General features: G+C 45.5%; 2 protein-coding genes across 3 annotated transcripts; both read right to left on the bottom strand.

The window, feature by feature from the left end:
- Window positions 1–57: 57 nt before the first annotated feature.
- On the bottom strand, window positions 58–15,261 carry pard6b (par-6 partitioning defective 6 homolog beta (C. elegans)). The gene is made up of 3 exons (XM_049755689.2): window positions 14,926–15,261; window positions 12,558–12,780; window positions 58–4,693 (listed from the first exon to the last, which is right to left on the bottom strand). The coding sequence occupies exons 1-3, from the start codon at window positions 14,986–14,988 to the stop codon at window positions 3,780–3,782; spliced, it is 1,200 nt and encodes a 399-aa protein (XP_049611646.1). The 5' UTR covers window positions 14,989–15,261; the 3' UTR covers window positions 58–3,779.
- A 1,309-nt stretch (window positions 15,262–16,570) lies between these two features.
- On the bottom strand, window positions 16,571–24,941 carry adnpb (activity-dependent neuroprotector homeobox b). Of its 2 annotated transcripts, none has more exons than XM_049755688.2 (4): window positions 24,491–24,941; window positions 21,986–22,102; window positions 20,319–20,411; window positions 16,571–20,237 (listed from the first exon to the last, which is right to left on the bottom strand). In XM_049755688.2, the coding sequence occupies exons 2-4, from the start codon at window positions 22,091–22,093 to the stop codon at window positions 17,364–17,366; spliced, it is 3,075 nt and encodes a 1,024-aa protein (XP_049611645.1). In that variant the 5' UTR covers window positions 22,094–22,102; window positions 24,491–24,941; the 3' UTR covers window positions 16,571–17,363. The 2 variants fall into 2 exon arrangements, with proteins under 2 accessions (XP_049611645.1, XP_049611644.1); XM_049755687.2 differs by having other exon boundaries at window positions 24,481–24,941.
- Between the last annotated feature and the right edge of the window lie 241 nt (window positions 24,942–25,182).

The raw sequence follows: 25,182 nt of genomic DNA on the forward strand, positions 1-25,182 counted from the left end.
ATTTATACGTAACCTCCACGACCGGTGAATGCATGCATGAGGTTGACAGCCAACAGCTACTACATATTCCTCTTTATTTTTATTCAGCTCCTCAAATCAATAATTACAGACGTACATCTATTTATTCGTACAGCTCCAGAAGAGTCTTAAAATGTCACTATGGGATAAAAATGTACATCATTTAAAGCATTATTATGAAAATACTGACAATCTTCATTACAAATCTATATATACCATAGCATTTATCTGGCAAACGAATGCCATTGCTCAATCACTTCTTTATAAAAATAAAAATTGAGAGACACAGAGAGAGAGGAGGGGGGGGCTCAAATATCAAAATGTTCTGCTTTAAAATAAGAATTCACAGTATGAAAAAAATAGTGTCTCCTCCCGCAAAAAAACAACAAAAACAAACAGTTGTTTAAGCAAAAACAACAGTCAGCTACGAAAAATCATCTCCGTCGGTCAAATATATCTACCATGAGATTTTCTCAAGGAAAAATATCAAAAAAATGTCTTGGTTACTTTAAAAAGTCATACAAAGTGTTCAAAGAATGAAAATACTCCAGAAACAGACATGATTAGAGAATAAATAACAGTGTCTCTGCAGTTACAATCCCAGTGTCCTGTGGTCCAGTTAAATACAATAATTCAAAATTGATTTTCTTTTGCTTTGTTACTGCTGGAGTGACAGATGGTAGTAGGTGCCACACGAGACCAAACATTAAAAGTGTTTCCGGTCAGACATCATCATAGGCTAAACAGGCTCATTCGATTGCAATCGTAAGAAGCATTATGTAAAAGCGGAACTTGTGTGGACGTGTGTAAGCAGGAGAAACATATCTTATGAGCTTTTCCTCATTGAGGTCACAGGTGAGCTCCAGTCTATCCCAGCTTTCTTTGGGGACAAAACCCTGGAATGTTTGCCAGTTAATCACAGGACACGCGTAGACACACTCATGTTCACACTTAATTGGGTGTACCGCAGGATATTCCCCAATCCAATGGAATTGGACAGAAGATTATTTGATCCAAATAATGTGCCTTTGTTTGTCTATGTATGCCAACGACATGCATAATAAAACGTTTACCCACTTTTTGAGACTTTTATGTGTGGTGGTGTGTGTGGCTTGGGATGTTTTAAAGAAAAATATGTACCTTGATACAATAAAGGTTGGGAAACAGGCAAGACGTATTAACTGCTGCCGCAGAAAAAAAAAACAAAATGTCAAATTGCACACATCATTGGTCAACCATGTTTTTACGCCTTTCTAATCAGAGATGCACGTGAACATTTCTAGATCAACTTTTTAATTCTGAATTTGTTCTTTTTTTCAGTAGCACATCAGGTTTTCATAACAATAATAACATGAAATAAAATCATAAATTTAGTGATTAAGGGGGAGGTTCAGCGACAGGTGGAATTATTATTTTGCTGAAACACAGTAAAATCCAGTGCAAAGCTTTTATAGGTCAAAACAAGAAATGCAAATATCTCCAAAACATGATGTGCTAGAAAAAAAAATCTGTGTCAAAAGCACATTTAGAGACACATAAAGCTATCTCCGATTCAAATTTGCTGTTGACCAGTGCATTTGTTAAGGATACAGTGTAAAGCTCTGTAAGACACCTTAAACACCATTTTGCCTCTTTAAAATAGTACAATATCTATTTTACTTTTGTTAGCTAGAGTCAAAAGAACCTCAAAAGACAAGGTTGTGTGTTACAGTAATGCAATCAAATGTTTCAATCGGGTCCAACTATCCATTATGGAATGCTTTTAACGTCTCAGGACTTTAAAAGAGAATTGAAACACTGGTGAGGACACATACCAGTCAACTGTGGTCTTGACCCAGATACATTTACTGTACAATGAGTCGAGGTCCAGGAAGTATGTGGGGGAGGATCAACAGAAAAAAGGGGGGAGGGGGGGAATCATTTGTTTTACACGCATGCAATGGGAGGTGGTTCTTTCCCTTGTCATGGAATATTCAGCAACAGGGGCAAAAATCACCCCAAATACAGTGGACCATAACCATTCCAAATGGTTCTGGAAAGTTCTGTGGAAGGGGGGAGGGGGGCATGGAGGTCCAACTTTCATGAGTGGCCGTGCAACACTTAATCTCTGAGCATTTTCAAGGTAGTAGTTATAAGTGGTTTTTCTTTGGCCTTATTGCATCTTTTACTTTTGTGATGCTGCCAGAAGAGGATAAATATGAAAAAAATATGAAGACACCCATGAAAGGCTTAAAAAGGACATAATACGGAAGACTGACTTGTATACAAACAGGTGTCACACTGCCACAAAAATCGATAATCGAATCTCTGCTGTTTTCCACACTGCACAGTAAGCAACTCGGGATGGAGGCTTGCTCATGGCATCATTAGAACCGCTCTCAAAAGGAGCCCATTTCAGCATGGCAAAAAATACATTGGAAAAATTCTTGATCCTTGGGGGGCTTTGTTGAAAATACCACAAATATATTAAATTCATTGAAGTGAACACAAAGTAGATAAATGCAGGCCTGATTTTTAACACGGTAGCTGACTTATTAAAATCATCACTTCTTGATCCGAGGCTAAGAGGCCCAGACTTGTTTTGTGCTTGAATAAAAACATTATCATCATTGTTATTATTATTACTGTTATTATTTTTGCAGAAGGCAGCTTTGGTGACTTTGCTGCAATGTTCTTGCGGACGATTGTCGTGCGAGGGGAAGGGGGGAGTCTTGTTTGTGTCACGGGCGTGTTGCTGGGGAAACGCTCATCTATTCATAAGACACAAGGGCACGACAGGGCTCACTTCTGCCCCCTAGAGGAAGCTTGAGTATAAAAAAGTGCTTCAGGAGGCTTGGAGGGAGGTGCAGTAGGTACCTGGATTTGGAGGGAGCTTTTTCTATGAGTAACACCTTTAGTCATTTAGTGTGTGTGTGTGTGTGTGTGTGTGTGTGTGTATGTGTGTGTGTGTGTGTGCGTGTGTGCGCGCGCATGTGTCTGTGTGTTGTGCCCACAGCCTCCGTAGTGCCATGATAAGTGGGCACTACAGTCTAGGGTGTGGTGTTTTGCATGTAAATGTTAGGACGTACAAACATTTAAATAGCCTTTGTGTCCAGATTGAATATTTACAAGTCATTGTGCTTCTCCGTCAACGCCGGCGGCATCAATGACTGGCCCGTGGCTCCCTCTCAAAGTGTCGCTCAGTACGTTTACATGCTGTTTGCTCCAGCGGACTACTTGCATTGTTCTTTCACAGGTTGTGGCTGCCTCCTGTGCACCTAGATGCGGTCTTTTTCTGTAATAATCATAAAATAAATCAACACGTTGGCCGGTGAACAGTGATTTGTTCCAACTGTGCACGCTTGGTTTACGCTCTACACTTGACTTATGTTACAACTGACATGTTTGTTATTCTTGTTTTTTGTAAGTGGGATGGATGTTCTTCCTGGTCTGCCAGCTGCTTGTCTGCCTTGCAGTCAAAGCATGTGCACATTGTCTTAGTCTGACCTGGTTTGATTTGCTTGTTTACACGCTGTAAATACAGTAATCCCAGCTATATTGGTGGTTCACTCAATCTTTCTGAAATGCCCGAAAATATCGCCAAAGCCCTGTCAAAATATGAATTGGTGTCAAGGAAGTCTGCTGTCAAAGTGAGTTTTTGTTTTTTTCAGCTGGTATAACGTGTTTATGTTTGAGCCAGACTAAAAAACAGGATTTAGCTAACGTCTTGTAAACGTACTGAGTGTATGGAAGTACTCAAATGTAGTGCCTGTTTTTCGGGTTTACAGTGTTATTACAGTCCCATCCTCTTCGAGACTCCGCCTCCTCGTGGCTCTGTCAGGTGACGGTGCGGAGGATCCGGCCTTGCTTAGTGAGCCGCTGCTCCCGTGGACCAGCGCGGCGCCATTCAGGGCGAAGGGTGGCGGCGGCGAAGCGGACGCTCGCAGGTTGAGGTGTGGCTCGTAGAGAGGCAGCGGGGGCATGCTGTAATTGGACAGCGTGCGGTTGACTGGCTCGGCGTCGCCTCCTGCCTCGATAACGAGGTCCTCGTCATCCTCGTCGCTCTCCAGCTCACCGACGGGGAAGTTCTGGATGATGTGCGAGGGGCCAGACGAGCTGGCGGCAGGCCCGGACGATGAAGAGTAGCCGTAGTAGCTGGCCCCGCTGTCCGAGGACCGCCCCGAGCTGCCGGACGCCGCGCCCCCGCCCCTGACGATGTTGTTCCGCTGATTGGCCGGTTTGACGGTGATGATGAGGTTGTGACTGTTTGCGATCATCATATCCGTCACTTGGTCCAGAGACTTGCCGGCTACCTCGATGCCATTCACCTCCAGGACCTCATCGTTGACTGCCAGAAGACCGGTGCTTTCTGCCAGGCCGCCGGGAACCATTCGGGAGATAAAAATGGCGGGGACTTTCTCCAAGCCCTGCGGCGTGACCCGCACGCTGGAGCCGTCGCGGATGTAGAAGCCCAGAGGCTTTTCCTGGCCGTGCTTGTACAGCCGCACGCGTCTGTGCGTCTCGGGCAGGATGTCCACGTCTATGATGGACGAGACGGGGCGGAAATCTCTCGGGAGGCTGATGATAACTGGTGGCTTTTTCCTGTTGGCATCGGGTCGGAGAAGAACTGCCGAGAGGACCGTGTTTTTCTTTCTCGTCAGCGTATCGGTACCAAAGGTTGTATAATCCGCTTCCTCTGCATAACAAAAAACAGAAGTGGTGGACAGAGAATAAACAATTGTTATGAAAGGCTGGTATACTACATTGCAATTGAAGAGGACATTCAGAGACCAATTATTCACTCCAACTGAAAACCCATTGAGTCAACCTGGAAAGCATATTTTGGGAATACGAGACAACGTTAGAGTATCCAAAGAAAATGTACAGTTCCTTCCAAAAGTATCATAACGGATTGGAGTATTGGCCCGTTATATAATTTCAAGTCAATGAATAATAAACTCTGATCGTAGGTCTAATGTGGACTGCACATTCTCCAAATCTCCACAGCTTCGTCCTTCATCATCACTATGGCCCTCACTGACTAGCTTGTCTCAGGACCGGCATCATATACTTCATAGTCAATAATTTGCAATTTGATCAATCAGGCAGCATGGGTTCAGTTCCCCACTCAGTTCTCTATGATTCTGGAAATCAGTCCACCTTTGGTCTAAAGTCAGAAAGGACTGACCCAAGTTCCTATGTGACCTTGAAGGGGATGTGACCTTGAGGCAAAATGGGATGGGAACAATCACCACTAAGCTAAGCTATGCTAAAATTCAGTCAGGTTAGCTGGTGTCAGTAGTCCAAAGTACTTCTTGGATATTATTGCAAGTGGCCCACACACATTACAGAGCAACACCCGAGACGGCTCTATGGGTTGTCATTGACAAGCTTTTATAGACTTTAACCCGGGATGGTCACCAGGCGAAAGGGTAGGAAAAGGGAGGAATTTCACTCTCAACTAGTAAAACAACAGCTAAATATTAACAGCTGTATAAATTCCACTAGTTTCTGTCAACGCCCAACCAGTGAAGAACAAGTCGTCTTGACGAATGACAGATTCATTCAGGTGGCCGATTAATAGTGGCGTCGATGTGCATCACGGAACAAACCGGTTATTTTATGAGGTTCCACTGTACTGTCAATGCCGCTCTTTAAAACAGATCTCGAGTATTCAGTGTAATTGTCTTCAGAGCCCCTAGGGGCAACATCTATTCCTCATTTGTACAAATTATGCTTTGTGTTATTTTTAAACAAAGATCAAACTATTAAATCACTTTGTTCCACTTTTACTTCTCTTTTTTGGAATGTATTAAAAATGAAACACCGCCAGCAACTACATTCTTAAAATAGTATCTTGACAGCAAACCTGCGCCATTATCTCGCTCAGTACAGTAGAATTGGAGTACTCAATCATTTGCTATATTGGTTGATGAGACCGGTGTCGGGTTTGTTCGGAGGGTCAATTGTATTAATTAATGTTAGTTACTGTATGACCACCTTACCTGCTTAGACGTTGACGCAAATAGTGAAAAGGTAACTGACATCACCTCACTAGTGCTAAGAGGAGAATAGGGTTGCGTATATTTATTGTTTACACTGGAATAAATTGTGATTCCAAGACACTCATTTAAACACAAGAATTCCACCAGAAGTGTGAGCTTGCTCTGTTTTTCTCATCTTAAATTCTGCCACTGGAGGGAGGGAGGGAGGTCAACTTTGACATCTTCAACATCAGTCAGCACCTGTGTAATTGAAAATAAAGGCGGATAGATACGGGTGTTGAACCAAGAATTGCAAAGCCTCTCATCAGCGCATGACAGGCCGGGCTCATTGACCCCGGTTCCAGTGGCCACCCAGCCCAACTTCAGTGGCACGCTCGTCATGGTTGCCCACAGGTCAGGTATTCGGACTATGCAGTGGCAGCTTGGACTCCCACACACACACAGTTGAATGGAGGCAGCGATGAGCAACGGAAGTTAAATCCCCGGAGGAGAAAATGACGAGCTGCCGGCGTCGCACGCCTTGGTCAATGCGCTGACTCTGCTCGGAATTAAAAGGACATGCCTGCCTTTCCATCACAAAGGGATGTCATGAAGCAAATTTGCCTTAGGAGAGGAAGCCACTCTGGGTCTACTCTCACGCTCTGCGTGCCATCATGCCTCAACTGCAGCTTACATAAAAGGTGATTTTAAAGGATGTGAATGCAGCACAATGAAACTTCGGGCTACTGATGGTAATGCGGTACTATTCTGGGGTCCGTCACCATGGAAATGAAATAATGGTGTACTGAACTAAATGAAACTTGGGCTTTTGACCCTAGTGTTACAAAATATTACAGTTGTTTATGCAATCCATGTAAAAGGATGGATTAACATTCCAAAGGAGTAAGAGCTATATTCTTTGATACAAACTCATTTCCAGTTCAAGGCTGCGTAGGGTGTGCAATAGCAAGCTACATAATTAGCGTCACATCACAGCAAGGCGATCTGGTAGGACTTTACACTGATCTGACTGGCTGGATCGGATAAATTGATATTTTGCCTTTTGATGCAAAATCTGTGATCAGGCGTAATTTGCAAAAGAAAATCAATGACATCATTAATTGGATCTGCAAAATCAGACATTATGTTTTTAATTTTGCCAGTTGCCATTTTTTTTTTTTTTTAATGTTTCCGTCGGTATTTCAGTCACGTTTGTCCCTTTCATGACTTTCCACAAAAGAATTACATAACTGTGCCAAAATGAACAGTTTGGTCGAAGTGGGCTAGAACTGGAGGAACAAGAGAGGACATTCGCATATGAGAAAAATAATGCAATACGTGTTCATTTGTGTGTGAAAGTTATCCAATGTATCCAAACATGAGTCATGGCAAGACTCTGAGTAAGGAAAAACACAAAAGACAAGACGTTGAAGGTTGTGGAGTTCTGGAAACAGTTGGGTTTGTTGATGACAAGCCTGAACGCTCGCTACAGTCTGTGCCGAGGTGTTCCTGACACAGACTGTTACACCGCTCGTGTGTGCGCGCGCGCACGTACATGTGCGTGTCTGCCAGTTTGAGCTTGTGCAGATGAGAAAAAGCAGGACGAATGCAAAACACAAGACGTGAGAGACACGGGGGCACGAAAATAACAAATGCTGACCGGGGGATGGGAATCAAGCGTGCAGAGGTGATAAACGTTGAGAAAGGAGAACATTCCCATGGGTTTGCTATTCCTGGTGCGGACGAGTATACCTCGCCCTCGTAGCCCAGATAAAAGGCACCTTAAATGTTGCCGATAAGGCTGGAGAGAGAAGTGGAAAGATGGCGATCAGAGGAGGAGCGGTTGGGCCAAACGGGAGCAAAATGAAAACCACAAAGAGCGGCTATGACCTGTTTGAGGGGGCGAGACCAGCCAGAAGCTTCAGTGGTGCTGATCATAAGGCAGCTTCTCATTTAGCCCCACTCATGAATTATCAATCACAGCCATCATCACTCTTGGCTGGTTACGTGCTATAATTAGAGCTTTTCACATCGCCTCATTTGCTGACTGAAATGTGGTATAAATGGTGGCAAGTTGGTCATTAGTCACTTTTACATGATGACACTTAGAAGGAGCAACTTAATGTTGCTAATTTGGTAAATGCAGAAGGTTTTAAGACAAAAGGGAAGCAAAGGTGCAAAACAGTGTTAGCTAACAGTTAGCTTGTACGAATACTGTTAGTCAATACTGTTTGGTTGGCAGCAATTATTACACTGGTCAACAAATTGTTACTTCAGCTTTGAATTAGAGACGCAAGTAAACTTTTATTGAGATGAATTTTGAGGTCAAATTTTAATGGTTCATTTGAACAGGACATTGCTAATACCACATTCCATTTTCCCTTTGCATGTTGGTTGTTTACCAGGTTTCATTCACCTCACCCACTTTCTGTTTTTTGCCTTCATCAATTCTTTATCAGCTCTAAGCGGAGCAATACTGACAGGCCCAAAAAAAAAAGAGCGCCCCCTCGCCTCCATCCTTCTGTCCCAGCCACACTCCTCCATCGCTCCGCTACAACTGGAGCCAGGTTTCAGGGGGGTAAAATATTTGGTCTGTGCTTTCTTTCTCAGCCACTCACTCCCTCCCTCTCAGTGAGCACCCCCTTTGGCTCTGCAGCGAGGGTCCAGTCTGACCTGCTGTCCTGTCTAATCTGGCCAACAGAGCTGATCTGAGACTGGCCACATTCCATCCAAAATGCACCCCCTCATCCTTCTCCCTTATTCTGCTCTCTCCTCTCTCTCCCACCCTCCCTAGCTTGGGCCTCACTCTACATTCCTCCCTTACTAATACTATTCTTGCTGTCCTCCCCCCTCCTATTTCTCTCTGGTTGATTTCTCATCACACTTAGATTGCACTTGCTTTCCTTTGCCCACTCTAATTACTTACCTTAATGAAACAATGCCTCATACATCAACACCTTCTTTAATAATGTTGACTCTTTTCCTTTCTATCCTCTTGTCCATCCCTCCTATGAGAGCCTAAAATGTGTTCCTCCTCCTCCGCACATTCCTTCCTGGGGGGGCTGTGACTCTACTATTGCCTTGCTTATTACATGTAGCATGTAGGCAGAAATATTTGCGCATTTACACCAATGCAGTGCAGTAAGTAATTAGTGCCCCCCCCAGAAGGAGACTGGCGTGCAGATCACTTCTATACAACTCAAGTAACGAGACCTCCGTCGTTAGCTTGAGCTCAGCAGAGCCAAGGCACACCTTCCACAAACTTTCCATAACTTCCGCTTAGTAACAAGTGAAATATAGGTCTTCCTCGACATACAAAACTCTATCACGTCAAAGCAGTACTTCCTTTATACCAATTCCCACTTCCCTAGTGGCCAAGGCTAGGTTTCAGAAAGAGCACAAGACGCAAATGAATAGTTTTCAGTAAATCGTTAAAAATAAGTTCCACAGGAACAAAACCCCAAATTAAAGGTGAATTCATGAATAGTGAGCCATGAATAGGCGGGGGTTCACATAATTATACCCACCCCCACTTGAAAACCTTTAATGTGAAGGCCAAAATGGAAAAACATACCTTGTGACTTTTGCCACAATTGTTATTTATATATTTGCTCACACATTTCCTGCCATCATGTACCATTTTCGCAGGAACATTTCAATTGTATCTCCACTGTACTGCGTATGCCCTCTCACTTTGACCGAATGACTCATTGGTTAGTGATTAGCACAGCTGGGATAAGCAAACATTCCGGTGCCTCCCGATACCTTTCCCGTTACCATTCAACGACTGAAACTACATGAACCAGCAAACAAACACACGCCCTGAGAGAGAATGAAAAGTGAGCAACCACCATAAGGATCACACCTTGGAAAATGGAACGGATCATTCTGGACGACGGACCAAGACAAGACAATACTTTGACATATCTTCGAGTGACTTTGGGTTATGAATGACGAAGAAATAGACACCATTAGTTCCATAATTTATCTATCAGGAGCAAGCAGAATAGGTCAGGTACTACGGTACGTTTACATTGTTAATGATCAACTCAATTCTAAAACGATTCGGTTGTGACACGACAGCCATGAATTTAAATTTAAGACCACATATTGGTTCAATATAATCTCTGGTTGTGAATGCCTACGTTTCACAATTTAGGGGATGAATGGATTATGGAAAATAATTCAGATTTATGTAACACCTAATTATGTAAAACCGGTTTCATTCGAGCTGTGTGCCATACACACACACTGCCCAAATTGAATATATATTACACAAAGCGTAATGTTGGAGGACTACAGCTTTTGTTGTCAGAGCCAAATGTTGACAGGCGCAGTTCCCAACATGCTTTGCAGCTCCTCCAAACATTGAAAAACCACTTGGGCACTTTAAATCCATCCGTAAACTTGCCTTTCTCCTCTGCTGCCATGACAACAGGTAAACAGCAGGCACCTCATGGCTGGCACAATAGTCACTGAGTCATTGTTCTCAAGTGTAGGGCTTGGCGGGTGAGCAATTTTGCCAGAGAGGTATCAGAGAGCTGAAAGCTTTTTATTTATTTTTTTTTTTTTAGCCAACACGCAGCTACTTGCAAAAGGACACCCATCAAAACAAGTAGACCAGATCACGGCGCAGTTAGAATAAAAAAAAACAAAAAACAATGGCGACATTATTGAAACAGCAGCAGACCCACACACAAGAGCGCACACCCCTCAGTCCATTTGTCCAAACATCTGCACACCAGCAGAAGAGCAGAACCCTGACAAAGAAAGTTTCTAAATTTAGCCCTCAAGGAACAGATCCAAAAACAGCTACTTCGGAAAGAAGCAATGCTAGCTTGCAAGCAAGTATCGTTTAGTTGCACGACTGGCGTCAAACATGGCCCACAGTGCACGCTTGACAAAGGTCCGCTCTTATGCAATAATAGAGCCTTTTCCATCCTATCCACTCACCCCGTACATAAGCACCCACAAGGGTTCAAAGTCTAAGTAGTGTTTAAAACCTGCTTATGAACTTCAAACTAAAAATCTCCACTTTGTTTGTCTAACGTAATCAAAACATAAGGTCACCTACAAGCAAAACATTCTGCATGTTCTGTGTGGCCTTGGCCAGGCGACTGGAGTGGCTTGAGTGGGTTCAGGTTCTGCATCAGACCCAAGTAACCCTCCCACATGCTTGAAATGCCTTTTGGAAAACACACTTTAAAAACAAACATTACAAAGATATGTATGTGCTTTTATGATAAGATATTCCTTTATTGTGTCACACTGGGACAAAGGGCGCGGTGTGTTGTGGTGCCGTGTTACTTGTGCTAGGATGCACGAGTGTCTGAGTGTGAGCTGTGGCCGACAGCACCTTCTGCGTGACTATTCCCATTGTGTTTGTGTCTAACGGTTCTCTCCGTATTCAATCAATGGCACTGGCAACTGTGGTTCTCTTTTCCCACATGCACAAACTGAAGTGACGTCACACGTGAGCTAACAAACGTGTACACTGGCATTATTGTTTTATTTTCATCGGTGAATAAAATCCAAACGACATAAACAGCCTCCTGGAATGGATTGTGTTTGGTTGTGAACAACAAAAGTTAATGAGCTAACTTAAATGCCATGTGTGTGGAGTGTGTGTGTGCCTGAGAAGCAGCAGCAGGGTCCCAGCGTGGTGCTCATGTCTGGAGCGTGTAATTGAAACACAGTCCCATGCAGCGCAGCACACTGACCCCAACTAATCTCCTTCATAACAAAGTGGCTTAGCTTCTACAGGGTCATACGGCACAGTGGCACAGCTTAACCACGCCATACGGACAACTTCACAAAACGAACTCCTCCGTGAACAGGCCTCCAATGAGTGACTCATCCATCCAATCATTATCTATAGCTCTTATCCTTATTGGTGTCACCGTTGAGCTGGAGCCTATCCCAGCTGACTTTGAGCGAGAGGCACCATAGACGCTGGACGTAAGCACAATTGCGCAATAAATCCTACTACCACTTCCTCGACTCATTAAAAGAGCTGAGCGACAAAGAAAGCTAATTACCGTGACTACTTTAAAACTCCATTCCACTACACAGCTACAAGGGTTGTCACGGCTGGGCTTGCCATTTGCGTGGTTCCACTTTCAAATCAAACTACATATAATTGGGCAGCCGGGGTTTCACATGGTTCTGTGACACCTCAGAGTCTGAACATTTTTACTTTGATTGATATAATGGCTTATAAGGGAGGTCTCTACAATTGAGTTACCGCTTGTAAAAACGGGGTGTCTATCCAGGGAGAGGTTATGGGGAAACAAACAATATAGTGATTCTTTAGACAGAGTTGTCAGATGCCCTTCCTGACACGAACCACCCAAGGCAGCGGAAGTAGGACTATGATGTGTTTTGTCTTCCAACTTCCGTCAATAGTGTGCGCAGTCAAATGAGCAACTAAAGCAGATTTGGTTTGTGACAAAAGAACGTCTCAAGCAATTGTAAAGCAAGCTTCAGTTCAAGCCTCAAGTCTGCATTTCAACAGGAAATTGGATCCAGGATGAACAGGTGGAACTTGTTTCTCTTTTTGCCGTGCATTCTTCTTACCTTTCCTCTGCAGGAAGAGTCTGAGGAGAGGGCTGGCCGTGGAGATGGCCTTGTGGTAGTTGTCGTCATTGTTGATGGGCAACAGGTCGCCGTGCATGTCGGCGTAACCCACCAGCAAGTCCACATTGGGGATGCGATGCACATGTTGCAGGAGGCCGTAGAACTCATCAAAGCGGCCGGGCTTCGAGCGATCCAGAGAGAACCGGCGAAACTCTGCACCAAACTATGATGCGGCAGAAAAGGGGGGCCAAATGAAAACATGAGCTTTAAAATGTGACGAGAGTCAACCCGGGCAGAATTCGGAACACATGAATTTTCCCCATTTTTTTAAAACTATTTTTTTCCTAGGCATGATTTTGCCCCAATTTCCTCCTGTTTTAGAGAAAAATATTGACTCAATATATCCTAACTCAATATTATTGAGTTTGTTTTTTCAAATATTTTGACATGTAGCAATATGGATATATTTTTCCCAAATGTATTTTAATGGGTATCAATTATTTATTATTCGTGTCCGTATCTACTGCCATCACTGGTACTTGGCAAATGGATACAAATGAAAACTACCAACCTCGCTGAGGATGCTTATTTAAAGGCCATAATCATCAATAGTTGACAAATAAAATGTTTTTTAAGGGATGTACTTTTCATATTCCAAAAGCAAAGTCAGCCTCAACAGGGGCGTTAAGAATCAAACATGACCGAATTCATTTGGTCAACACAAACAAACCATCTTTGAGGTTCATCAATATAGTATTAGCTAAGAGCTAGCATATTCAAATACACACTAGCACTACAGTGACATCTCACAAGGGCAAACAAATATCCACACTAACTATACAAACATCATCAATGCCTTTAAACTTACCTTTTAACATTTACAGAAATGTAGCTGGATTACCACACTCATCCTAATTAAGCAGGTCAACAGAATATGGTTGTCATGCAGTAATGTGAAGACTGTACGCTCAAAAACACCAGATTGGCTGCCAGCGACCGCAGAGTCCCGTTGGAGGTGTTGAGTACTACTAAGTGTTGTGGTGACTGTTAGCCTGCATGGGATTAAAGATAGCCTTTTCTCTGCTGCCTTTGCTATACGCAAGAAAAAAGATACACTGCAAACTGCATCTACGTTAAATGAGACAAAAACATGTATCTATCACGCTGAACTTTTTTTTTTTTTTTTTACTTCCCTGACAGCGTCAATCAAAACAAGATTAATAATCTTTCATCACAAGAGCATTTGTGGTGGTAAACCAGAAAGTGATAAAAAATTGTATACATACATTTAACAATTTAGTATATATTTGATCAAATAATTGGTGAAGCAATGAACTTAAAATATTTGATTATTTTGCAATCAAAATAATTGAAAATATTTAACATTTATTTGTCTATTATATATAGTATATAATTATCTCATTACTCTTTGCTTTATATAATTTACATTTCTGCTTTACATTTTGTAAGTGCCCAGTGCGCTTGCGCATGCATGCTCACAACGCCAATCGTGATGATCGTCATCGGAAATGATGTAACTTTTTGTCTTACCTGTCCTACCTTCGGTTAAAAGCGGTGACGCGTTCAATTAAAAGCGATGAGTAACTTACTATTTTCGTCTTATTTGACTTTTTCATTGCCTCAAAATACTTTGGGCGTGCTTATATCTATGAGTAAGTGCATTCTTAGGATGTTATTCCATTTATCTGGACGTCCTACCTGCGCTTGAAGTCGAGGAGCCACTTAATGATTATTAATTAGAATGACATTTTTTAAGTTCAATTAAGTCTTTTCAAACAAATGTTAACTTATTAAGGTGAAACCACTTATTTCTATACCCCGTTGTGTTTTCCCAAACCCTGCCTCGGAGGGAGAGAATCCCGCCCTCCCTGGCCAAGGTGACGCCTGCCGCAGAAGGAACGTGCCAGAAGCCTGCGGGCCAAAAACACCTGTGCCCTCCAGGAAACACACCGCTGAGCGAGCTCGTTTCCCGAGTATATCACCGACGGCTTGAAAACAACACCCCCTTACTTAAGTCAAGGCGCCTTAATGTAAACTCGATTTGGGCTGAGTCAATATTTGGAGGGGGAAGGGTGATTAAGGAAGCAGTGACAGGTGATATTACTCTCCAAAGTGAGCGCTTTCAAAAAGTTAACGCGGGCGGCACGTCCGATCGACGGTGAATTCCCACCATTTTATGCTAGCAAGTTAGCCACAACCTCGGGTAAACTTTAGATGAGCGAACACTTGCTCATTTGTGTGACTTGATACCGAGCACTTTAGCTGAGCTAAATTAGCCTCCATTGGACTATGTCATTGCAGCAACAACTAAAAGAAATCCAAAAAACACACAAATTGTGATCATCACCTTACTCTTCACCTCCACGGCACTCAGAGAACGGTTGCTCGGCACTCGGTGGTTCTTGTTCATGTTTCGCCGCGAACCTCCGCTCAGGACCTAAAGAGCTGAATCCGTCCAATACCTTTCCAGTAGGTGGCGGGGGGTGCTATAAATCCCAGCCGGCGTCAGCGTTTGTGTAGTCCGTCGAAGATAAACGATGACTGGCTACCGTCGAGTAGCCCAGGAGCTCCTCAACTTGTTCCCCGACATACTGGCTGGCCCACCGCCGGACACCGGTACGCTGGTAGCGGCTACTGTACTGCGCTGTCGCTCAGCGGCACTCAGATTGTGCTCTCTCCCTCCTTGGAACCGTGGCGCTTCAAAATAAAAGTTTATTGGTTACTGACTTCAAAGTAAGAGCTTTCCCAGTGTGCCTGCATAGCTGTACAGTCAGTGACATCTAGTGGACAAAACGGCACACTTGTGCGAGTTTAGCTAAGGAAGTTAAAATGCTGCTAAAATATTGCTTGTGCAGTTAACAAAGTTTTCTATGATTGAGAAAGTTTGAACAGATCGTTATTATTCATTGCTCCTTGTGGGATGGGCGTGATGGATTCCAACTCATGATCTGGTGCGTAAGTTTGTATGCGTGTTCGTCGGCAGCAGCAGAAAAATAGGCACAAGCAGTGGCCTTAGGTCAGTTTGGTTGTCTGCCCACTCACCTTTCACATAACCATTCGCCCTCACTGTAGAAGGGGCCTCTTGTTCACTCCTGCGCATGATGCCCACATGACCCTTTCCTACAAGTGGGTGGGTGCTCGGGGGGGCATCTGGGGGTCAAAGAGGTGTACACATACACACAATATCCCAATTATTGGTTTCCATCAATAGGGGGCGCCAGACTCCCACAACCACTCCATATCTCTCATCCTCGTCCATTCTCTATCAACCCCTCCTCTGCCTCACCCCTCCTTCTCACCTTCCTGTGACTCCCCCATCTCGTCCCCCAATCCCCTCCCCCCCATGGAAGGCCTGCTAAGCGCTCCTTCTGCACACAGCACTGCAGATGAGGCCTCCTTTCCCTCCGCCCCCTCGCTCGTCTGTCTCTCCTTCTCCTCCTCTCGCTCCTTACAGCATAGCAACACGAACTAGCCAGCCAAGGAGACCTCTCTTCCCCTCCATTTTGTCTTCCTCATGACTAGTCACTAGGGTGTGGGACAGCAAAGGATGGGATCAAACAACCTCCCCCTCCAATTAAGTCATCCCAGCCTCATCCCTGCTCCACCCCTTTAAGACTTGGCAGTGTTGTTTTTGTCTAATGTTTTGTAAAGCAGCGGCTATACCGCTTCCAAAATATGGATGAGGAAGTAACCTGAAGTCTATTCTGCTGCCAGACACAGAAATGTCCTTTTCTATTTTCAAGTCTGGATGCCCTGTGACAGCATCTTGTCTCTCACAGGTCAGTCTTGACATGACAGGATGTGGCTTTGAGGTGACTTGTTATTGTCCATCAAAAATATAATTGTGTGTGGTGTGCTGTGTTGGTCATTGAGCACAACACACTATAAAAGCACAGTCTCTGTTCAAGAAATAAACGCTGTCTAGATTCTTAATAAGCATGAGAAAACATTCACCCATCCATCCAAATTAAATCAAGCTGGTTTGGCCAACATTTCTGTGAGAAATATTCACAACACTTTATTCTTAAATGGGCAAGAGGAAAATAAACTTGTGTAAAACAAACACACATGAATTAAAGAAACATGAGGTAAATATATATTTTAAAAACGTGATGGTTACCATCCAGTCATCGGTTGTGTGTGTGAGTGGGGAAAGGAGCAAAGATAACAAGTAACGCTAAAAAACAGCAAGTAGATTGCAGTCATGGCTAATGCGCAAAGCTGCAAAAACACTAATCTGCTCAAATGAGGAGCTCTGTGCAAAAAAAAGACCAATTTTACAGAATTATTTATTCATATCTTATTTTGCAAAAGAAAATAATACTTTTAGTTAAAAAATAAAATTAACATATAAGAAAAGACCATCCACCAAAGCAACACCAATCATGAAGCATACTGATGTCTACCTTAGACATAGCAAATATCCAAGAGGAGATGTATGGCCATCCATGTCAAAGACTGTACAAATTTACAACTTCTTGGAAACACGAGGTGGGTTGGGGGGGGGGGGGGGGGGGGGGGAAAGAAGGATTTTCTGGTCACGTTTACAAATCGAGTGGCTAAATACACACTAAAGCCTTTTGTTTGATGACAGCCAAAATATTTGATATTCCTAGCTTGCTCAGGGTGTACTCCTTGACCCCTGCACATTGTCTGGTGCCGTCGGGTCAACAGAAAAGTCATCGGATGGCTTGTTTGGAGTTCCTTCGTGTGTTCCTTGGGTCCAGGTGAGGCAGATTTGTTGGTGCGGGGCTGCAGGTCTTCAAACCGACGCCTTGTTAGTAGTCAGACCTGCTGCTGCTTACCCAGCTGTGCTCCGTCGCCGCCCCGCCTAGCAGACGAGGGTACGAATTTGGGAATAATGATGGGCAGCGAATCTCTTCCTTGGGCTGCATCGGTGGGCCCGAAACCGTTCTCAAAGTGCACCCCTTCAATCGCGTCGTCGTCATCGTCGTCGTCATCATCGTCGTCGTCATCATCCTCGTCATCGAATGCGGCTTGCGTTGTAACGTTGGCCTCCATAGTGAGTGCCGCTCTCTCCTTGGTTCCTGGAGGTTGACAGAACACTTGGGACGACTCGCCTCGGACTTCCTCTTCACTGTCCGAGTTGATGGCGATCGGCTCGGTCGGGTCCTCAGCCGTTTTTTGCAGCAGTATGCTGTTGATTGTCTCGGTTTGGTCTCCTGTAGTGTTCGGTTGCGGGGTAAAACCCTTGACGTTGGCGGCGACTGACTCCTTATGCCTTTGGCGGGCTCGTTCTGACAGGCCCAAGCGTGTCCTGGACGTGCGCCTTCGGTCTGTTTGGCTCCAGCTCGCGCCACCGACCCCGTCCAATGCCAACTCGTGGTTCACTTTGCTAATCTCGTGCATGCTGAATCCGAGCAAGACGGCAGGGTTGTGACTTTGGCATTCCCGTGTGCATTTCCTGCGCGTGTTGACAAAGTGGCTGGAGATGTCCGACTTCCACAGCCAAAGACCGGCCGCCAGCTTCTCCACCTCTCGCTGTGTGGCGTACGGCGCTCGATTGAAGTAGCGCGTGAGGAATGCCTTCCTTGATTCGTACGAATCATTTTCTAGTCCTTCCGGGTCTAGCGCGAGGGCAACGGGCTCATCCGGGTTTTCGGTAAATGAACCGTTCATATCTCTCGGGTGTGCTCTCTCCCCAGGCGGTCCCCGCCTCTTCTTTTTTGGCGGACTAATGTCGGCGCTCTCAAAAGCGATACGTTTCACGGCGCTGCCCTGACTGATTCGAGAGACGTGAGCGGACTTCTCCTGGCCGTTGTGTGACTTGCCTACGCCACGACAGTGCACCAAGTGTAAGGTGATGGTGGAGGCAGTCATGTTACTGGTGTACACACCAAGGCAGTGAATGCACTTGTAGGTCAGTTTCTTCTCTACCGGGTGGACAGTTTGAATGACCTGGTGCTTGTCTCTCAAGTGGTGGGCCAGCGAGTCCGAGATGGGGCCCTTGAGGATGGAGAAGCAAAGCGGACAGAGGGTCTTCCCTACGTCCCTCTTGTACGGCACAGACGTTTGTGGCACATTCTTGACGGACGCACTCTCGGGTACACTCAAGTGCATTTTAGGCGGGTGCTGAGACAATAACCTCTTGGCCGACAGCAGGGAGGTGGACAGGGAAGGCGACACGGGCGTGTTGTGGGCATGAAAAGCCACAGACTCCTCTGGGGCATCTTTCATATTGTAGGTCGTCACAATCAACTGAACGTTCTTTGGGTTGCCCTGTTGCAGGGTGAGATCGAAAGTCAAGGGGGAGTCGGTGCGAGGGCCCACCGACTCGTTGGGGTGCGACAGACGCATGTGCGCCACCATCTTCTCCACGTCGTTGAAAGTGGCGCGGCAGTGCGGGCAGGACAGGCCATGTATGAGCATGTGGTTTAACAAGGTGTCACTGGGGAGATAGCGGTTGCAGTAGAGACACTTGCTGGTGAAGTTGTGAATCTTCATGATGTAGTTGGCCACGGCGGGAACCTTCTCGGCTTTGTGCTCCTTCTCAAAGTGAGAACTGTACACGTTCTCTGGGAAGAGCTCGTTGCAAATGGTACAGATTTTCCACTTCTGGGTGTAAGACGTGCTCAGGACCGAGGAGCCGCTTTTCTTGGCTGTGATTGATGCGAAGGTGGTGGCAGCCGCCTGGACTCGTGAGCCCAGGGGATTGGACTTGAGGGAGGACGCGCCGCTGACCACCACCGGGCTCCGCAGGCCGCCTGCCGAAAAGTGATGTTTGGCCGAGTGGGGCTGCAGAGAAACCTGGGCGTTCCCCGGGAGAGTGGCCTTGGGCTGTTGGCCAGCAAAACTGAAGGGCTGGTTGCTCCCCGCCTTTAAGCCTACTGGCTCGTGTTTATGGCCTGTTAGGAGAGTTTGAGAACCAAAGCTCAGCTTTGAGACACCGGCAACTCGGACCATCTGCTGAGAAGCCGACGGCCGAGTGGTGGCCATGACGGCCCCCTTCGGGCCCATCCCGATAATGGTCTTGTCCCCGTGAGTTTTCGGGGGCATCAGTAGGATGGGTTTGGGCCGGGGGACGATCACGCTGGTGTGTCCAATCATGGCAGTCACCTGGTAGCCGATCCTCTCGTGGTCCTCGATGACATGCTGCACGAGCGTCTCATAGGTCCTTGGAACGAACAGACACTTCTTGCAATGGATCTGATGAGTTGGAGCGCTATTTGCACTGCTACCCTCTGCTTTGGCGGCGGATCCGCCATTTGGAGTGCTGGTCTTCTCTCCCGGTTTTGCAATGTAAGGCTGAGCCACCTGCTGGAAGTGTTCCCTGTAGATGTGCTTTCGCACCACATTGTACAAAGGGTCCCGGTAGGTGCACTTTTTGCAGTAGTACACGGCCTGTTCGAGGGTGTCCCCTGGCCTCTTTAGGAGGCCATCCTTCATCACGAGACCACTGGTACCACCCAGCATGGCGCCGTGACCCTGGCGCACGGCGTTGTTGCTGGGCATGTGGAAAAGTTTGATGTGCGTCTCCAGGCTCTTTTTGTTCCCGTTGTATGTGCAGTAAGGGCAGTTAAGCAGGATGTTGTTCTCAAAGTCTTCGCTGTGGACATTGCGGAAGTGGCTCTTATACGCTGAGAAGTATTTGGATGAGAAGAGGCAGCCGGAGCAGCAAAAAGGTTTGGATCTGTAGTCCTGAGGCACAATGGGAGAGCATTTTACAAATAACACGAGACATTTGTACATTGTGGTCACGACCACTAAAAGGCTACACACCTGGACTTTGGTATGCGATGGCTCCCACATGCACACATCTTCCCAAGAAGTGTGCTTTATGTACACCTCTGGGGGGGTATAGGCTTTAAAGTCCTGCACAAAGAAACATTTGATGTCAAGATTTCTCATCTGCGTGCCTTTTAGAGCATGTTACGTAATCTGTTTTGACAACTACTTTCACATCATCTTTTAACAGCCATCGCTGTACATACAGGACTTATTTGTAAAAGCTGTGACGAGCTATCGGCTTTTGAGTCTAGTATGCCCTCCATTTAGCCTCAATTGAGTTTGAATGCTTCTTTGTCTATATGTGCCCTGCCACTGGCTGGTGTCCACTGCCCAGTCTAGGTTGAAGCCCGCCTCTCGCCCGTATCGAAATTCAACAATGTTTTCGATTTAGGCTTCTGCCGTTTCTAAAACACATTAGAAAAGATGAAAAAGGATTGATGTACCGAACAGCGCAGTGGGTATACAAGTTGGTGCAGCGTTCGGAAAGCACTCCAAATCCCCCTGCCTTGCTTGCAGCAAGCAAGCATCTGACGCATGGTATTCTGCGCTCCCTGAACGTGCTTTAACATGTTTATTGACACCTCAGTTGGAGCTTCAGAGCTGCAAAATATTACAAGATTGTCCGTTTTTATTCAGAATCAGCCACTTATCACAGGTAACTGAGACAACTTCCGTCTCCTTGCCCACATAGTGAGTGTTTCAAAGAGTGGGTTGTTACGCTGCAGGAAACTGGACCGTCACTGGATAAATGCTGGTCTTTAATCTTGCCCATCGTGCATTCTGCATCTCTGGGGCAGTGGGCTGGCCTAGGCATTCGGCTTCTCCGTGACGATTGTATGAACTGTCTGAGGCGGCGTTGAGCTTCCCTCCATTTGCATGACCAGCGGCCGCCACTGGGTTAATCAAGTTCAACCACAACTTTCAACTTTTCAATATCAAAATAGTTATTTTTCCCACGATCGCCCAGCCCTAGCTGCAACACTAATGAGGATACGCAGTATAAAAAATTGATCAATAGATGCAGTACAGGCTGTGTTCACTTTTCCAAAGGGTACCGTTTCTATGGCAAACGGAACTCTAAGAAGTGAGCAAGTCAGAATGTGCTGTAGTCCACTGCTGACACAGGAGGACAGGAGGTATTTGCATGCAAACTAATTCCAGGCCATAAATATAAAACAAATAAAAACTTGAAAGTAAGGCGGTAACCTCATAATGCTCACTATGCGGACGTGTTCATTGCGCACCGGTCGTAACCTCGAATCTTTGGATGACGCGACCGTCATAAAGGGAGAATAAGATGTATAAAGGTCAGGAGTAGGTCAGTGATATGTTATTCCATCATATTAAAGCTGATATAAAAGCAATGTAGTGGCCGAGTCACGTTATTGTGTGCACAACTGGGCTAGGCCCCCTGGTGCTGAAGGTGCTTTTCCCGCAGAGAGCGTAATAGACAAGCTACTTTACCCCTTAATGATCCTCATTATTTAGCCGACACCGCCCCAAATACAAACTACCGGTGCTCCTAAATATTAGCGTGAAGTGATGCTTGTAAGACTATGGAAACATTTCAACAGTTTACACAGTATTTCTTCTTAGGTCTAGTGCTTCACAGTTGAAATAAATAAAACGCCCAAATAAATGTCCATGTGCTCACTCACCTCTAGGTGATCCTTGCAGTACTCCAAGCCGATGTCTCCCAGGGCCCTCTTGACATTTTTCCGAGCTTTGCGTAGACTGCCCAGATTATTGACGGGGAGCTGAAACATTCTGGTGACCTGGTTGAGAAAGACACAAACATTGTTGGACTCTGTTTTGACACACGCACACAAAATAAACAACAAACCATTCACACTCAACTACACTTATGGACAATTTATCTTGCCTGAACTTTTGTTTGCACCACAAACGTCACACGTTATTATGCCTCCCCCTTGAGGTTGTGTTTAAACATGTTCTTGATTGTTGTTAACGTCTACTAAAGTGGGTACAATTTTCCAATGGTAGGGAAACGTGACAAACCCGGTCCTCAAGGGTCTCTGTCCTGCATGCTTTAGCTGGCTCCTTCCTCCAACACATCAAACTCAAATTATCACATCGTCACAAAGCTCTGAGGAAGCCTGATCACGATTCTGCATGCTACACTTTTACCTCCATCCATTCATTCATTTGCTACCTACCACACAGGTGACAATTTAGAATTGCCAACAACCAACATGCATGTTTTGAGAGGAGGCTCGGGCATGCGGAGAAAACCCATTCAAGCACAGACACAACATGCAAATTCCACACAGAGATTCAAAACACCAACTTCAGAACTGTGAGGCTGATGTGCTTGCCACTTGTCACAAAGGTTCTTTGGAAGGAAGACTGGTCATAAAAATAAACCTCGGACGGATTTTATCCCCAAAAAACGTAGGTTCCAAATGCTAACTGATTTTCTTCCGCTTCGCCTTTGGAACAGCAAATGACTTAGACATTATTCAAAACAAGTGTTGCAGCTTGCTATGTTTTTCCGTCTGGGATTTGCTTTATTTCTCTTGATAACAAACACGCTTTGAACCTTTTTTTTTGCCCAACATGAACTTGCATCCTCATCCATAAAAACAACTTTAAGTACTTCCTGTCATTTCCTTGAAAACCATGGCCTGAGTTCTTGTGCTTCAACCTGAATTTTTTGCTTCACAATATTGCCAGAATTTGCAAATGTACAACTTTAGAGCTTTCGCTATATTTGCTAGGTTAGAGCAAAACGGTAAACAAGACCCAGGTGTTTTCCATTTACAACCCCCCTTTTGCCTATTCTATTTATTACCATCACACATAGATGGCGCAAGTGAGGAGCTCCATTATATAATGTCTGACTTTTCCTCTGCCTGCTTTCCCTCCCCTCTTCTCCTCTCTCTGCCTCCCGATACCATCACACAGAATGGCGCCTCCTATTGAGTCAGCGGCAGCCTCTACAATATGTCTGCAGTGGAGGGAGGGAGAGAAGGAGTAATCAGAAGAGGGAGAAAAGGGAGGGAGGGTGTGGGAGAGGATGGGCTCTGGGGGTGAGGAAGGGTGGGTTGCTGAGAGGATGAGGGAGGGAGGGAGCGAGCGAGCGACGGAAGCAGAGGGGGGATGGGACAGGGGAGGTCGAAGAGACTGCCTCAAAGGGAATGGGGGAGGGAGGGGAGAGAGGGTGAGGCCGAGCAGAAGCAGAGGGAGAAAATGGAAACGGGTGAGGGAAAGCAGAGAGAGGCGGAGCTGCTGGGAGGAAGAACAGGAGAGAGGGAGCATGAGAGAAAGAGAAAGAAGCCAAGACGGAGTGGGAGGGAGAGAAAGAGAGAGAGAGAGAGAGAGAGAGAGAGAGAGAGAGAGAGAGAGAGAGAGAGAGAGAGAGGAAGCTGGAAGAAACCACCTCGATGGATACCAAACATGAGATACCGCCTCAATGGATACCAAACATTAGGGCCTGCAAAAAACCTTGATGGTCCACCAAACTAAACATGCCTCCTCTATATAATCAGCACACTCAAAGGGTATCTGACATCATGCCCCCCCCCCCCTAAGCCCCTAAAGTTTGGGATGCTCAGATGAACACTGGGTGACACCAGCTCAGCTTTAATAATCACGAAGAAAAAAAAAAAAAAAAAAAGTGAAGTTCGGATGACAGTGACAGCGTCCCTCACTTTTTGGGATCCAAAACATTTAAGTGTCACCAGGAAGACATGTGTCAGCCCCAGCACACCCCCAGGCAAAAAAAGAAAAAAAAAATGAAAACGATGTAAACAAACGGAGCACACATTTCACCCTTCACGTTTCTTCCGTAGTGCAATTTACACCAGATTCTTAGTGTGATATGCCCACGCCATCATATTATTCGAGTGACAGAACAGGAAAGCTGCTGCTGTTTGACAAAGAGTGCCCAAGCAGCGCGCTACACTAGCTTAGCATGCTAAGCTAACCAACAACAAGGCTCTCGATAGGAGACGACAGCTATTTTTATTGCTTGTCCGACAATGGGCTCTTCCTTCTTGTGACTTTTGATGAGAACTCATTTTATCCTTGTCACGAACTCGTTTTTTTAATTAAATTTGAGCAATTTCTTCATCGTAGCCGGGTGACATTAGCAGCTAACGACAAACTATGTCATCGTGACAGACAAGTTTACCTGCTCTTACATCCGCGCCTGGCGTTTTGAGTGGGCAGAGTCACCGCGGCGGGGACGACCGAAGCGGTGGAGCGACTCTTCCACTACTCCCGCTCGGTTGCCGATATCCTTACAGGTGAGTTCCAAAGTAGGAGGAGAGAGTTGAGTCAGTCAGTCAGTCACCCCGCCGTTGGTCTTCTCGCCGACACGGGCTCTCTCCTCCTCCTCCTCCTCCTCCTCCTTCCTCTGCTCAGCAAACAGGAACACACGCGTTCCTTGCCTCATATGACAAAGTAAAGCTCGTCGAGGACGGACACGCGATGAAGGAAACGAAAAAGAAATCTCTCATCATGTCTAAAAAGCTATGGAAAGCGAGCCTATGTTAATAACGATACGCTTCCCTGTCCCATTCTTCTCTTGACAGACAATACACATCCAGGCGAGATAGTGCCCCCATCCAAAATGGCGCAAATAGAAAAGCGGACGTGACGTAGTTGTCTGATTAGCGTACACCGTCCGAATTGTCTCTCGCGCGCGGTTATTTAAAAGTCGACATTTTCCCCACGCGAGCACTTATTCCTCGTGATGTTTGCTGAAATCACACAGACCCCGTAGTTTTATTTGTGCTCACAGCGTTGATCGCGTGGGGCTAACTGAAAATTAAAGAAGCAAGCTGCACTGCAGTTGCGCCATTTTGGCCAACAGCGGGCGTCCTCTTCAGTG

The sequence above is a fragment of the Syngnathus scovelli genome, chromosome 2 (assembly GCF_024217435.2).
Source record: "Syngnathus scovelli strain Florida chromosome 2, RoL_Ssco_1.2, whole genome shotgun sequence".
Taxonomy (NCBI): domain Eukaryota; kingdom Metazoa; phylum Chordata; class Actinopteri; order Syngnathiformes; family Syngnathidae; genus Syngnathus; species Syngnathus scovelli.